Source organism: Felis catus, chromosome B2 (genome assembly GCF_018350175.1).
Source record: "Felis catus isolate Fca126 chromosome B2, F.catus_Fca126_mat1.0, whole genome shotgun sequence".
NCBI classification, from domain to species: Eukaryota; Metazoa; Chordata; class Mammalia; order Carnivora; family Felidae; genus Felis; species Felis catus.
The window spans coordinates 149,269,403-149,284,599 of NC_058372.1; the positions used below are offsets into that span (position 1 = coordinate 149,269,403).

Below are 15,197 nucleotides of genomic sequence, written 5' to 3' on the forward strand. Positions count from 1 at the left end.
CGGCGGCCGTGGGGTTGATGGTTAACAGCCACCAGAGGCGGAAGATGGGCCAGTCGGGTGTCAAGAAGTGGCGGAAGGTGGGGTTTCCTCGGGTTATACGGGGGGGGGGGGGAGGACCCAAGAACGGAGCCTAATTGCAGAGCAAGACAACACAACAATCAGAAAGCTCTGAGCCTGTGGTGTTTAGACGTGCACAGTGCAGACAGCACTGGCAACAGGGCTGGGTGGCACCAGGCCCCCCACCAGGCCCACCGCGGTCAAGTCAGGGGAGGGCCCAGCACGGGGGCCTCGGGGAGGAAAGGCGAGTTCCCGCAGCAGACCACGACTCGTATTCTCTCAGGTGACACCGTGTGAGCGTCATACCCCACGGCCACTCTCCAAGAGGGGCCAGGACCAACAAGGGTAGGGGTTGTGCGGACGGAAGACGGGTGCCTGAGGCAAAATCACCCCAAAAGTGTTCCCTCCTCCCACACTAGGCACCCCCACCCCCACCACCGGGAGTTCGTGGCCACCCAAAGCCAGGGGGAGCCCCACACACTGCCCAGCTGGCGTGGGAGAAGAGACTGCCACGAAACTAGTCAGCAAACACCCGTGGGTTTTAGTTCACGACCTAAAAAGCAGGTCTGCACGAAGACTCTGAGACCGGACCGGTCAAGCCAAGAAAACAAGTTTCCCAAGCATGATATTTACTACGGGTTGCACTACGCCCTCGAAAGAGATGCTGAAATCGCAAACCACAGGACGCCAGAACGGAGCCTTATGTGGAAAGAGGGTCACTGCAGATGTGATTAGTGAGGACGAAAGTCATCGAGTTGGGTGGCTCTCATGCAGTGTGACTGACGTCCCTGTAAGAGGACAGCCACGGGACAACGGAGGCAGGGACCAGGCGCGTGCGTGCGAGCCCAGGGACACGGAGACGGCAGGCAACCCCGGGCCTGGGGGGAGCCCGGAGCTGGCTGTCCTCGCAGCCACAGAAGGAAGGAACCCCTGGTATTCCACATCCGCCACCATCCGGCCTCCAGAACCACAGGCATGAATGTCTGTAGTTCGAGCCCCGGTGTGTGGACAGGAGCACTGAATGCCACACAGAGGGCTGCTGGAAGGCCCGGCAGCCTTGTGCTGCCCACCCGCTGCTGGCCTGGGCCACCCGCGGCCCCTAAGCAGCCTCGGGGAGTCTACTCTTCCCCCACGAGCTCCTGGGGGGTTTAGAAGTCCCTGTGGCTTCTTTGAAAAACTGGAGTAAAACCCAGAGACCTGCCTCTGGTCTCCAGGTCCTTGCACCGCGTCCCCTCCACCCTCGACCCCATGGTCCCTGGGCTCCCCGTGGTCCCCTCGCTCTCCAGGCTCCCCAAGCTCCCAAGCCGCTGGGCCAGCCCCGTGCCTGGAGGTGTCCCCAGATCTGGTAGCTGTCCTATCCCTTCACTCCAGTCCCAACCCGAACCCCACCTGCTCGGAGAGGACTTCTTCACTGCCCACCACTCTGCTGATGCGGCCCCATACCCATTTCTTTCCGCATCCACTGTCCCCTGCTCGGAAGGGTCATATTTAGCTGCTTATTTCCAAGAACACTCAACTGTCAGGTCTATGCAGCAAGGACTTTTGTCCGGCTTCTGTATCTGAGTCACTGAATCCTGGAGCCTGGCCAGGTGCCAGGCACACAGCGCTCACTCAGACATCTGCTGAGAGCGGAGGAGGGGGTGGGGGAACGGAGGGAGGGGAGAGCTGGCTGCAGACAGACAGATGGACAGACGTGTGCCTGGGGGCTGTGACGCCCAAGGCCAGCAGCCCGGCCGCCCCCCCCCACCCCCCGACCGCCAGAACCCTCATTGTGTCGAGAAGAACGCGAGAAATCCCCCTCTGGTATTTATCCTAGGACTTTGGAAATACGCATCTATGTGTCTGAATCCTCACAGGCTGTGATTTCCTGAAGAACAGATCCTATTCGAGTTTCCGTCAAGCCGAAAAACAGACAATAAAATGCTTCCAAAACTACGTCTCCCGAGAGACTGTGAGTTCTTTGGGTTTTCTTTGCACACAAGGGTTTGCTCCGTTCATCCTGGGGCGCTTGGGGCCCCCGCCCCTCCCCGAGGCCCCCGGAAACCCGGACAGGAGAGAAACGGGGGGCAGACGCTACCACGATTACTCAACCTGCACTTAGCACGACGGGCGTTTGGGACTACATCTTGGGAGAAAATAGGTCTTAATGATTCCCCGGAGATCTTTAGGACTCACGTGAATTGCAGAGTCCGGGTCTCCATACCCGGCGCCCAGGGGCACGCTCTATGTCACGAGAGCACGGTTTCGTCTTTTTACGTTTTATTGCCGCAAAATACCCAAAGGATGCCGAGCGACACAACTTTCCACCTGACGCTCTCACTTTCCCCACACACATGCAGCATTACTATGGAGCATGACTAATTTACCATGATCATTCAAATTATTCACTTGAGATTAAGAGAATACAAGGAACTTCGGGGATCTTGGACTTTTTTTTTTTTTGTACACATAGAAAACAACTCTGTATCTCCCTACTTTGAAGAGAGCAGGGGAGCGGATTTTGATGAGAAAAAAGGAGAGAGAGCCACAGTGTGTCAGCAGGGTCCGTGAATTCCACGCAGCCCTAGAAGGTGCAGGTGTGGGCCGCGGGGACGCTGCCCCCGAGGCCTCCAGAGTGGGCACGGAAAGGAGCCAGCAGGGCCGGGGAGGCCCAGGCAGCCTGGGCAGGGAGGCACCTGGCACAGGGTTTTAATCCCAGGGGGAAAGACCAAGCCATGGCATTTGACCCCGGGCCCCGATCACATTAGCCAAACAGCCACCAAACCACCACAGTGGGGGGAGCCCCTGCTTCTAAAAGAGACAACAGATCACCGGCATGAAGAGCCTTGGTTTGCAATTCCCTTATTCACTGGTCCTTGGTTATACTTAGCAAATCACACTTTTTTTTTTTAAATGAGGCTTGAACTCACGACCCTGAGATCAGAGTCACATGCTCCAGCGAGCCAGCCAGGTGCCCCAAACCACATCATTTGTGAGGCCTCAGTTTCACCTCCTGCAAAACAGAGGGCAGGTAACGAACGGCCCTCCCTCCCACTTCTCCGGGCTGTGGGAAGGACGGAAGGTGACAGAGGTCAGAGTCACGCTAAAAGGCGGCGTTCTTATCGGGTCATTGGGTTTCCTCGCAGGCAGGACAGGTGCACCATCATCGCCAAGGGGCTCGGACACAGGAGGCCCTAAAGGACACCCCAGCCTTGACCTCAGGGCCTCTTCCCACCCACTGCTCTGGGTCAAACGGCAGCTTTAAGTCAAGTGTTTCCTTCACAATCCAGCAACCATGTCAACACAGGTCATTCTTGGCTGTGGCGGGACTGGTCAGCACCATCCGCTGGGAGAACCGGTGTTTTCTTTAGGAGACCATCCGTGACATCACCGTGCTGGCGGGTAGCCTGGGTCACATCGGGCCGTGGCCCTGTCCCCCGAGGCCGCGCAAGGCCCCCCCGCAGGACGCAGAGAGGTGCCGCGTGTGAGTAATTTTCTCTGCTTGCCCGAATGCGGGACGTCGCCGCCTCCTGATGGGTGGGCTCAGACAGCAGGACGCAGTCCCTGGCAGGTGCCCCGGGGCCTAGAGGGTGCTGCTCCCCCGAGCGCTGACTGAGCAGACCTCGCGTCCTCGGAGAGAGCACCGTCAGAACGTACCGGCTGCTGACTGCGTTACAGAGGCAGCAGGATGAGGCTCTAAGAAACCGAAACCAGCTGAAGCCATCCCCCCTCCGCCCCGCGGAGTGACCACACCCACGTGATGACCAGGACGCCAGAGGTCGACAGGGTGGTAAGAGGCCTGCTTCCTGTCTGGTGGGGGGGGATCCTTGCGAACTGTTAGCACAGACACATCAGGAAGAGGCAGCACGGTCCGCGTTACGAAATGGTCCGTTTTCCTTCCTCTCCGCCTGAGGAGGTGCTAAGGTGCCGCGAAGTCACTGTCCCCGTTGCCTGCTCCGTGGCGCGTCGAAACACAGATGGAATTTTCACCCGCTGAGCCGCGTCACCCTCCCTCCGAAACAGGTTTCCAGTCCCCCTTTCCAGAGTCTCTGCAAGGACTGAAGGGACGCCTGTCTTTGGCTGGACAGAAAGACAGTAAGAGCCACAAAAGTAAACGGGTTGACACGGTGGGTGTGATGTAGGCGACACCAGCCTCAGGAGATGTGACAGGCGCTTGAAAGGCAGGAAGATAATAAGCAGGCTCGAAAGACCTTCTCGTCAATCTCTTTTCCAAACTATTAACTATCGCTCTAAACTGTAACTGCACTGCTCTTAATTCCTTTATTAGTTCGGAGGCTTCATTATTCTTGTCTCATCTCTATTCACACCAGTCTGGATGGCGTTTTCTACCTTTCTTTTTTTTTTTAAAGGAACAACGAAACGCTGTCTACACCCCAGGGCGGGACAGGTAGGAGAGGACACATTGGCCTCGACACGTGGTCTGGGTCCAGGTGGCTCAGCCCCGACCCCGATGACGTCCCGATGTTACCACGATGTTAGCCCCGAGGGTTCTGATAACCCTTTGGGTTGCTCTCTCCTTAGAGCAGGAAGGGTTCTTCCCGCTTCCCCAAATCTCTCCCCTGGCTTTGCTCCGGGCCCCTCTCCCCCCGAGCGGAGAAATCGAGGGGTGCAAGCTGTAGCTGCTTGGAAGTCAGGTCACTGAAGGAGGTCACTCTGACAGATGCTCAGAAAGCACAGAACATCCTGCCCCGAATAACCGCCCACAGATGCACCTGATCCAGAGAAGAGGCCAGGGGCCGGGCAGCCGGAACTACATCCTCAAGCATCCTCAGACAGGCCATGGGGGTTGTCTTCCCTCCACCGGTACCCCCCTGGTGGATCCCCCACAAAGCTCTCCACCAAGTGGCAGCTGACCTCAGCAGCTGCGACCCTCCCCACACTCTGTTCTGCCCTACAGACACCAGAATCTCTATCAAAACCGAGGGTAGAAGCTTGGAGGGGGAGGGAGAGGGCAACACCCCAGCAGTCATGAGGAAGTTAAGAAAAGCCATGCTAATGTTGAGAATAACTTATCTGGGGCGCCTGGGTGGCTCAGTCGGTTAAGCATCTGACTCCGTTTTGGTTCAGGTCGTGATCTCACGGTTGGTGAGTGCGAGCCCCGCATCAGGCTCCATGCTGACAGTGCAGAGCCCCTCTCCCTCTCTCTCTCTATCTCTCTCTCTCTCTCTCTCTCTGCCCCTCCGTCACTCATCTCTGCCTCTCTCAAAATAAACTTTAAAAAAAAAAAAAAAAAGAATAACTTATCTGGACCTGGTTTCTAAAGTTGACCAAACAAGAAAATGGTCTTTATTAATAAACATAATCCTGACTTCTAGGCACTTTTTAAAAATACAGTAAAATCTTGAATTGCGAGTAACTTGCTCTGGGAGGGTTCCGCAAGACGAGCAAAGATTTCTAATAAACTTTAACTTGACAAATGAGCGACATCTTGCAATACGGGCCGTCCGTGATGCCGAATGTCACATGATCACAACTGAGCCAATGGTTCTTGAAATTCACTTTGATATAAGAGTGCTTTGGATGACAAGCGTGTTCCTGGAATGAATTCTGCTCACGAACCAAGGTTTTACTCTACATACATCAATTCCCAATATTTTTCACAGGTTGTTCTCTAAAATTAGGAACTTGCCTAAAAAAAACACCTGTGTCTAAAATACAGGGACGGGAAGGGCCGCATGCACCCCAATGTTTATAGCAGCACTATCAACAATAGCCAAAGTATGGGAAGAGCCCAAATGTCCATCAACTGATGAATGGAAAGAAGATGTGGTTATCTGTATACAATGGAGTATTACTCGGCGAGGAGAAAGAACGAAATCTTGCCATTTGCAGCTACGGGGATGGAACTGGAGGGTATTATGCTAAGCAAAATTAGAGAAAGCAAAGATCTTAGGACTTGGCTCATATGAGGACTTTAAGACACAGAACAGACGAACACAAGGGAAGGGAAGCAAAAATAACATAAAAACGGGGAGGGGAACAAAACCTAAGAGACTCTTAGATACAGACAACGAACTGAGGGTTGCTGGAGGGGAGGTGGGTGGGGGAGGGATTCGATGGGTGAGGGGCATTGAGGAGGGCACCTGTTGGGATGAGCACTGGGTTCTACTCCTGAAACCATCACTGCACTATAGGCTAACTAACTTGGATGTAAATAAAAAAAATAAGTAAAATAAAATAAAATAAAATAAAATAAAATAAAATAAAATAAAATAAAATAAAATAAAATAAAATAAAATAAAATAAAACAAAATAAAACAAAATAAAACAAAATACAGGGACGGGAGGGTGAATGATGAGGCAGGGTTGTGGGCGTCGCGGGCTGGGCGGTACCCAGGGGCCTGGCTTCTGCATCCTGGAAGGCGCCCTCTCCTTCCCGCCTCCCCACACCACACCGTTTCCACCAGAGATTAACGAACAGGCTCCCGGGTGGTGAGGCCGACCCCACAGGCTTCCCAGACACCTAGACTTAGTCACCTTGGATCAACCCCGAGGCGTGCACCGAAGTGAAGCATGTCGCCTGTAAACTCGGTAGGTCCTGAATGCCCACCTTTTGCCCGGCTTTGCAACATGTAATGTTCACAAAGGAGACGGGGGACAGGAGCACGCACCTCACACAACAGGTGCCTCGGACACATCCGTGGGTCATCTCTGCTCTCAGCGTGCCCTCCCAAGACTGTGAGCTGTCGCCTCTGTCCCCAGCCCCTTCCAATAATCCCTTAAAGATACAAACTCCTTTGGAGTTTGTTGTTTTTCCCCAATTCTCAAGGGTGCCCACTTCAGAGGTGCCGAGGGAAATGAGACCAACAGCCACCCTTCTGCACTTCTGACACAAAGTTCCTGTACCAACACCGACTTCGTGGGGGAAGGAGCCTCTCTCCCTGCGGTGAGGCTTCAACACCCAGCTTCCCGCACCAACTTCCAGCCCACCTGCAATCTTTATTCTAGACCTTCCTTCAGGTTGGACAGAGCAGGAGATGAAATACAACTGAGCGAGAATCACACACGGAGATATTTAATTTGTACATGAGCTATCTCAAGCGTGTTCTCTGCTTTCAATGTATCTATACGGAGAATACTCCCACATGAAGAAGCCGTATCAGCCAGCATGATCACAAGGTTGGAGGGTCCGGCACGCCTCCAGGGCACACACACTTGCCTGGTCATCATTCCATGTTCGTTTTGGTTTCAAGTTTATTTATCTTGAGAAAGAGAGCAAGAGAGAGGGAGAGGCAGAGAGAGGGAGCAAGAGAACCCAAGCAAGCTCTGAGCAGTCAGCACAGAGCCCAAGGTGGGGCTTGATCTCATGAACCGTGCAATCATGGCCTGAGCCAAAATCAGCAGTCAGAGACTCAACCGACAGCCACCCAGGCGCCCCTGAGCACCACGTTTTAACCACAGGCCGTCAATAGGTATTCTTGATTGATTGATCGATTGATTGAATGAACTGTTGTCGACTTGATTTTTTTTCCTCAATATGATTTTCCATCATCATACGCATCAGACTGGCCAAAGGTGTGAGACCTTTATACTCTAATTCCCATCGTGTGTCTATACCATCAACCCTTAACAGAGGCTGTGCAGTTACACTCGGAAGGCCAACGCGGACAAGAAAGGAAGTCCTTGCTTGTAACTGAGCATTGGACATCGGCACCCGCCTGCTGTGTGGCCGACCCTGCGTGTGGCTCCCAGCACTGGCAGAAGCCTGGGTAAACAGCTCATTGTCCCGAAATTTCTGTCTCCCACAAACAGCACGGATGTACTACGTATCAACATTACGTCCTTCAGAATACTCCTAAAATGTGTTTGGAACGGTCTTCCTTCATTTATTAAGAGTCAAAGTTAAATTGATTTTCTACCATCAGGAAATGGTAATAACTTGCTGTATCGTACTTTCCATCAGCAAAAATAACTTGAAAGAGGTTGATTGATTTTACTGCTTTTCTGCATCACGTTACCATGTACATTTCTATCCAAAATGTTAAGGGTAAGGCAACTGGAGACTAGGAGGTCTTAGGAAACAAGTATCGCTAATGATTTAAAAGATTGTTAACTGCACTGCACATCACACAATCACAGGGTCAGTTCAGCCTACCCAAAGGAACGGTCCGCACACCTGTAGCTCGGTGCCGTAGAGAGCTCCAGAACGTAACTGCTCAGTGCTCGAGTACTACATGAATCTGCCTGCAAGAAACACTTCGAAGGTTCCTGGCAATCAAACTTCCCACAGATGCCCAGCAAGGCGTAAATAAAAGTGGCAGTCCAGGTGCGGCTTGGTTTCGCTGAGACCCTGGGCCTTCGACCTCGTGAACGTGCAAGGAGGGCACTCCTTCCTTATTTGCACCCGTCGAGGGGCTGCTATCCGTTCCCCCGGCCACCCTCTCAGGGAAGTCACTGGCTAGAAGTCCAGTGAGCCTTTGACCCCTGCAGAATTGGCAGAAACAGGGCTACACCTCCCATCCCAGGGAGTGCGAGGGAATGCACACACCAGGCCAAATGTTCTGCTCCAGAATGCTGGAAGCTTCCTGCAAAGCCAGGAAGGGGCAGAGCCGGGCTGCCCACTCCCAGAGTGGGAACAAAAAGCACAGAACTGAAAGGCCGCCAGGTAATGACGAGGCAACTTTGTGCCCTTTGTCTTCATTTAACCAACATATTGTGTCACATGATCACTCACCAAGCAGCACTTGGGCTTGAAACGCGGGTTGGCGCGCCCACGTTTAGACAGACGCGACACGCGGCTTTCGGCATCGGAGCAAACGATTTTGTGCAGCCGGCAATGTTCACGGATCCACCCCTCCCAGCTACCGCACCTTGCCAGCTATTTTGAAGTCGGCAGAATTGCAAATTCTACAACTTCCATGGTTCCAAGCGGAGCATCGCTGAGCCACTCAGGAAGCTGAGGCTTCTTAATGGCCTCGTCAACTCTCCGTGGCTGCAGCTGCCTGGGAGGGCGCGAGGGCATTTCTTTAGCAGCGACAGACACGCGTCTGCTTACATAGAATTCCTTGCCCTCGGCTTCGGTTCACCTTTGCAGTTCAGCGCTCTGGCACCACAAGGTCCCCTACGACGCCCTTGTGGTCTGGGCTCCGTTAAGGTCGAGCCCGGTTTCCCACCGCCCGGGTCAGGCACGTGGCCCCACGCGGCGTGGAAACGAGACTGACACAGTCAGTGACACCTAATGCTCTTTGCCACTCCACACCCCCCCCCCCAGCAGGGCATCACCCTCTGCCCAACCCCCACCTCTCCTCCCAGCCTCCCTTCCGAACCCCCCTCGGCTGCTGGCCTACACCACAAGCCACCACCGGCCTGGCTCCAGGGACAGCGGCCACGTCCTCGCTCTGCTGTCCCCAACGCAGCCCCAAACGTTGTCAGAGGCTTCGTTACCCACATGCCTGTCTTTAAATCCATCATCTTTGGGGCGCCTGGGTGGCGCAGTCGGTTAAGCGTCCGACTTCAGCCAGGTCACGATCTCGCGGTCCGTGAGTTCGAGCCCCACGTCAGGCTCTGGGCTGATGGCTCAGAGCCTAGAGCCTGCTTCTGATTCTGTGTCTCCTCTCTCTCTGCCCCTCCCCCGTTCATGCTCTGTCCCCCCCCCCAAAAAAAAAAAAACAAAAAAATCCATCATCTCCCCCTTGGAAAAGTCCATGCCCAACGGCTGGGACTTTTTTCCTTGGCTTGTGATTTTTCTTCTCATTCCCTATGTTCTGTGTGTCCCTGTTGAGGGAAATCGACTAGAATACACACACAGCCTACACCCGTGCACATAACGTGTTTGTGCAGGTGTATGCGTGCAGATACATATTTCACCACGACAACTGCTCACGGGCTATTAATTTCAAACTTCTATTGCCCCCCCCCACCCCACCATTCCCCCCCCCTCAAATAACCAGACTGGAATAAAACATGTATAGTTACTTCTTCCACGGTATCTTGCACGATGGGCTCCGAGTCCAGGTTAAGATCCTCCTCGGGGGTCTGATAACAAAGACATACACGGAAGAGAGTTAGCGTGACAACATTCTCGAAAACAGCATCCCACAGGTCCTCGAGACAACGGGCAAACTAGGCTTTCCGTATTAGTGCAAGAGGACATCTCCACCTGACTCCATTGGACCCATCTGAGTAACCAGGCTACTGGGTCAGCCGCGCTCACACCACAGGCGAGAGGAGAAGTGGGTGGTTTACGGAACTCCCTGACCAGCGAGGTGGGGGCCGTGCATTCAGATGGGGCTCAGACACTGACAGAGAGAAGCTGGAAACAGAGGAGTGACAAAGGGAGGGGGTTTGGACCACTCTTGTTCGAATGGAATGAAATCAGTCTCGGCCGAAGCTCAGAAAATGACTTAAACCAGACAGAGTGAAGTTCCTGGCCCGTAAACACATAAAGCAGAGTGTTTCTGCAGGATGAGGCCTCATCAGGAGGCTCTGGGCCTGAGCCTTGCTTAACGTGGGCCTCAGTTTCCCTACACAGGTCGGGAACACGTCAGCAGGTACCGCCGAGGGATGTGGAGCGTGTCCAGGGAACGAGCACCAGACGCCGCCCGCCCCCAAGCTGGCTGACCCGCCACACACCCAGCTCGGCGGCTTACCTAGCGGCCGTCAGATAACGTCACTGTACGAGCCAGACCAGACAGTGACCTGTCAGGGAGTCCCATTTGATCTGCATTGTTGAAAAACAGGGGCTTTTCCTTTAATGCATGATGACGTCCGGGAAAGAAAGGTCACGCTTACTGCTTCGAAAGAACTCCAATAAAGGAACGCACGGGTCAGCCAGACCCTGGGGGTGGGCTTCTGCCCCCTTCGCTCAATCCTATCTCCCATTTTCTGCCCTGCACCCACCCCCCCACCCCCTAGGGCATGCCCTTGGCCACCCTGAACCTGCTGAAAGCAGCTACTGGGAGGCCTGCGAACGCGATTCCCACCACGCTGCTGCTTTTTAAGGCCAGATTCTCCAGGGACTTCATGGAGGGCCCGGTTTTTAATTAGCACGCGTCTCCTTGTCAATACACCTCATTAACTGGTAAAACACACGGCCCGAAACACGTGAAAACAACTCACAAAACTGCAAATACTTTCCCTCGACCGCCAGATGAACTAACCCCTGACCTGTGTGCGGGGGGGCAAGACGTTTGTGTGAAACCCACCGTGTCCCCGGCACAGCCAGCCTCCAGCCCCACCCGGGCCAGGCCCTCGGGCTACAGATGAGAACACCAGGCGAGGGGAGAGCGGCACCCAAGTCAGAATAAAGCTGGAATCCGGGAGTCACTTCCACCAGAAGACTGGTCGTCAGTCACGTTAAATTTGTGTAAAAGCGAATCATGGAGTCACAAGCACCATACCCACAGCGGATCTTCTCCTATGAAGGGCACAGAGCTTTACATGCAAGGATCCGGTAATATTTAGTTTGGAGTTCAGAGGCCACACGTTGTCCATTTGTTCTGCCCATTTTCTTGGTATGTGACTTTTTTCAATGTCATACAACATAAAACATGGACAAACTGGGAAGTAAAACCAGCTTCCGATTTCCACGGTGGATAGATTTCACGTGTGGGGGGGCCATGGTGGATAGATTTCATGTGTGGGGGGGGTCCCACGGTGGATAGATTTCACGTGGTTGGGGGGGGTCCCACAGTGGATACATTTCACGTGGGAGGTCCCACGGTGGATAGATTTCACGTGTGGGGGGAGGGGGGGTCCCATGGTGGATAGATTTCACGTGGTGGTGGGGGGGTCCCATGGTGGATAGATTCATGTGTGGGGGGAGGGGGGTGTCCCATGGTGGATAGATTTCACGTGTGTGTGGGTGGGGTCCCACGATGGATAGATTTCACGTGGGAGGTCCCATGGTGGATAGATTTAATGGGGGGGGGGTCCCACGGTGGATAGCTTTCACACGTTGGGGGGGTCATAGGTTTCCCCAGGACCCAGAGGACCTCAGGACAAATTCTTCTGGTTCAATCTTTCCAGAAAAAGCTCTGATTTTCTGGGTTCCAGAGAAATAGGACTGGATGCTCTATTTTAACAAACATACTGTGTATGGTATAAACCATCCTAAAACATTTACCTGGGAAGCAGGAAGAAAATTTTATCAATTTTTTGTGATTTGCTGCTGCATATGCATCAACTCAAAGACTTTTAAATTACCCTCTAAAGGGGGTGGCAAGGCAGCGGTGTCTATGGCCTTTTTTTTTTTTTAATGTTTTTTTGTTTTTTGGAGAGAAAGCTCAAGCCGGAGAGGGGCAGAGAGAGAGGGGGACAGAGGATCCGAAACGGGCCCTGTCTGACTGCAGCAAGCCCAGTGTGGGGCTGGAACTTGTGAAGGGTGAGATCACCACCTGAGCCAAAGTCAGCACTCAACGAACTGAGCCATCCAGGAGTCCCTATGATGTATTTTTTAAATAGCATGAGTATAGGGGCGCCTGGGTGGCTCAGACGGTTAAGCACCCGACTCTCGATTTCATCTCAGGTGCTGATCTCACGGTTCGTGGGTTCAAACCCCACATCGGGCTCTGGGCTCACAGTGCGGAGCCTGCTTGGGATTCTCTCTGTCTCTACCCGTCCCCCATCCACGCTGTCTCTGTCTCCCTCCAAATAAATAAATAAGCTGAAAAGAAAATAACACAGGTATATTCATTGCTGGTCCATTTCAATCGATTTCAGAAATAACACCAGCTGCTCCCTGGAGCCCTGGTCACTGGCCGGATGCCCAGTCCGGAGCCTGGCGAGGAAGTCTGCTGAGCCCCTCCACTTCCTCACTCCTGCCCTTCCTCGGCCCCCCAAATGTGAGAGAGAGGCTCTTTCTAAGGCCCGGTCTTCAACGCCAAGAACACCATCACGTGCAAACAGAACAGTCAATGACCACAAAGAGCTGTGGGATGTCCTCTCTCTAGGCTCAGCTACTTGTCACCAGCAGCGACGGCAATGTGGTTCCATCAAAAAAATAGGCTGAATATCTACGCCGTGCCCAACCGTGTCTGTGGAACATCCACAGACTGCAAGCATTACGTTAGCTCGGCTCCCCCAAAAAGCATTAAATATAAAATATCAAATAAATTCTCTTCTAAAACAGAATCTCTCATTCGGTTTAAAATTGCGTGAATGTCTCCACAGAGAGTGTGTAATATAAAAATAAATAACACTTAAGAGAAGAATTTATAGACCTGACACTGAGATGGGGGATAAGGCAAAAATTAAAGGTTGTATTTTGTAAACATTTAGTAAGTTAGTAATCGGCCATGGGTGAAAGCAATTTGAGTAGCTAGGAGCAGTACAGGTACGTCTCATTATTCAGTAGGTACGTCTAATAATTCAAAACTTTGAGAAAGTTGAGCCTCACAGAAAAATGCACCTTGATCATCCATAATTCAAATTAAGCAAATCGAATTCCATGGAACAGGCTTCCAGAGAGTTCCACGTCCCTAGGGAAGCCCATAGTCAAACAGTATCAGAGGTGCTGCCTCCCAGCCAGCCCTGGGGAGGGGGCCACGGACCCTTTCATTTCATTATCTCTTCTCTTTATTTGTTTTGGTTTTTGGGTTTTTAACTTTATTTTTTATTTTTTTAAATTTACATCCAATTAGCATATAGTGAACCAAAGATTTCAGGAGTAGATTTCCCCAATGCCCCTCCCCGTTTAGCCCCTCCCCCCCTCCCACAACCCCTCCAGCAACCCTCAGTTCATTCTCCAGATTTATGGGTCTCTCTTTCCTCTTTATTCGAACGCACGGGCTATTAACACTGCAAGATCTTCCTGCCTTCTGTTTCTTAAGTCACCACAGTTTGGCTTTCTGGCTCAGCATAGACTGCAGCAAATGGAATTCTCACAACGTAAAGCCACTTGTTGAAGGAAAACCAAACTGATGCAGATGAGTCGGGAAGCCTGTGAAGACTTCAAGAAGCATCCCGAAGTTTAGTTTAAGGGCGACGATTTTTTTTCTTCACCACGTTAGCTCTCACGCGTACATTTGCACCACACTCAGTGCCCCGTGTGGGGTGGGGGGGGCACGTATACACACACACGCATTTGCAGGACTCTACATCCACAGCTCTGCACGCACTCAACACCCAAGGTTCTGTCACCCAGTAGTCCCCAGCGAATAAGCATCCCTTCTGTTAAATACGCACTCAGTCCTAAGTGAGGCTTTTTCAGGACTCACCCCTCTCTGGGACTCACCTCGATTTCCATGGGCTCCACCTCGATCTTCTTCCATAGCTCCAGCAACTGTGCGATCGGCATTTCTTACAACTTTCCTTCCCCTCCGATCAAGTACTGACGGTAAGGAAAAAGCAGCAGAGGCACAGAACAGCGCGGAGAGGCGGGCAGACAGACAGTCGGCGCCCGGGCAGAGGCAGGCACCGAGGGGAGAGGGTCCCGGGGGGTGGGCAGGGGTCTGCAGTACGGCTGAGCGGTGAGTCTGATGCCCTCCCAGGCCGGGCTCCGCTGCTGGGCTGGGCTGGGCTGCTCTGGGCTGTGGGGCTCTGTGATGGGCTGTGCTGGGCCGGGCTGCTCTGTGCTGTGCTGCGCTGGGCTGGGCTGGGCTTCTCTGGGCTGCTCCAGGTGGTGCTGGGCTGCTCTGGACTGGGCTGGGCTGTGCTGAGCTGGGCTGGACTGGGGCTGCGCTGTGTGCCGGGCTGCGCTGGGCTGGGCCGGGCGGACGACCGGAGCAGACAACCTCGGATCTGCACCAGCAGCCTCAGATCGGTTCCCGGCCTCGCCCCTCCCCCTTGCACCGCCACTCCCTCCTTCCCTGCCCCCACTATTTTACCTTAATTGGCTCTAAATGATGGGTGCAAGTTGGGGCTGAGGATGCCGCTGCCATAGAAACTGCATAGCAACCGGGCGCCGGGAAGAGGGGAGGCGCGGAGGGGGCCCTGCGGCAGGCTCTGCCCTTCTCCCTCCCGGCGCGCCACACACTGGCGCGCGCGCACACGCACACCCTTACACACACGCACCCCTTCCTTTGCCCGCCACCCCCTAAGCCCCAGGAGGCCCCGTGAGCCGGGCACCAGGCCGCCAGGCAGGAAGCCGGATGCAACGGGCAGCTTCTCCTGCGCGAATATTGAAGAGAATTCTCGCCTCCGGGAACCGCTGCGGACCCGGCGGCCCGACCAGCGTCCCCTCCCCCCACCCCGCGATTCCT

General features: G+C 53.7%; 1 protein-coding gene and 1 long non-coding RNA gene across 3 annotated transcripts in view; one reads left to right on the forward strand and one right to left on the reverse strand.

The window, feature by feature from the left end:
* The window catches only part of RPS6KA2 (ribosomal protein S6 kinase A2), a 354,059-nt gene extending 339,080 nt beyond the window's left edge, over positions 1 to 14,979 (reverse strand). Inside the window, exons 1-3 of one of the 2 annotated variants that reach the window (XM_045058346.1) lie at positions 14,823 to 14,979; positions 14,231 to 14,736; positions 9,973 to 10,032 (exon numbers count right to left, since the gene is read on the reverse strand). In XM_045058346.1, coding sequence (XP_044914281.1) covers positions 9,973 to 10,032; positions 14,231 to 14,293 — 123 coding nt within the window. In that variant the 5' untranslated portion in view covers positions 14,294 to 14,736; positions 14,823 to 14,979. Of the gene's footprint in view, positions 1 to 9,972; positions 10,033 to 14,230; positions 14,782 to 14,822 lie in introns of those variants that run through there. The other variant, XM_045058347.1, reaches the window with a different exon arrangement.
* LOC123385609 lies at positions 10,920 to 13,125 on the forward strand. Its single transcript, XR_006598485.1, has 2 exons — positions 10,920 to 11,510; positions 12,718 to 13,125. It is a non-coding gene; the product is annotated as an uncharacterized LOC123385609 (long non-coding RNA).
* Positions 14,980 to 15,197: the final 218 nt, after the last annotated feature.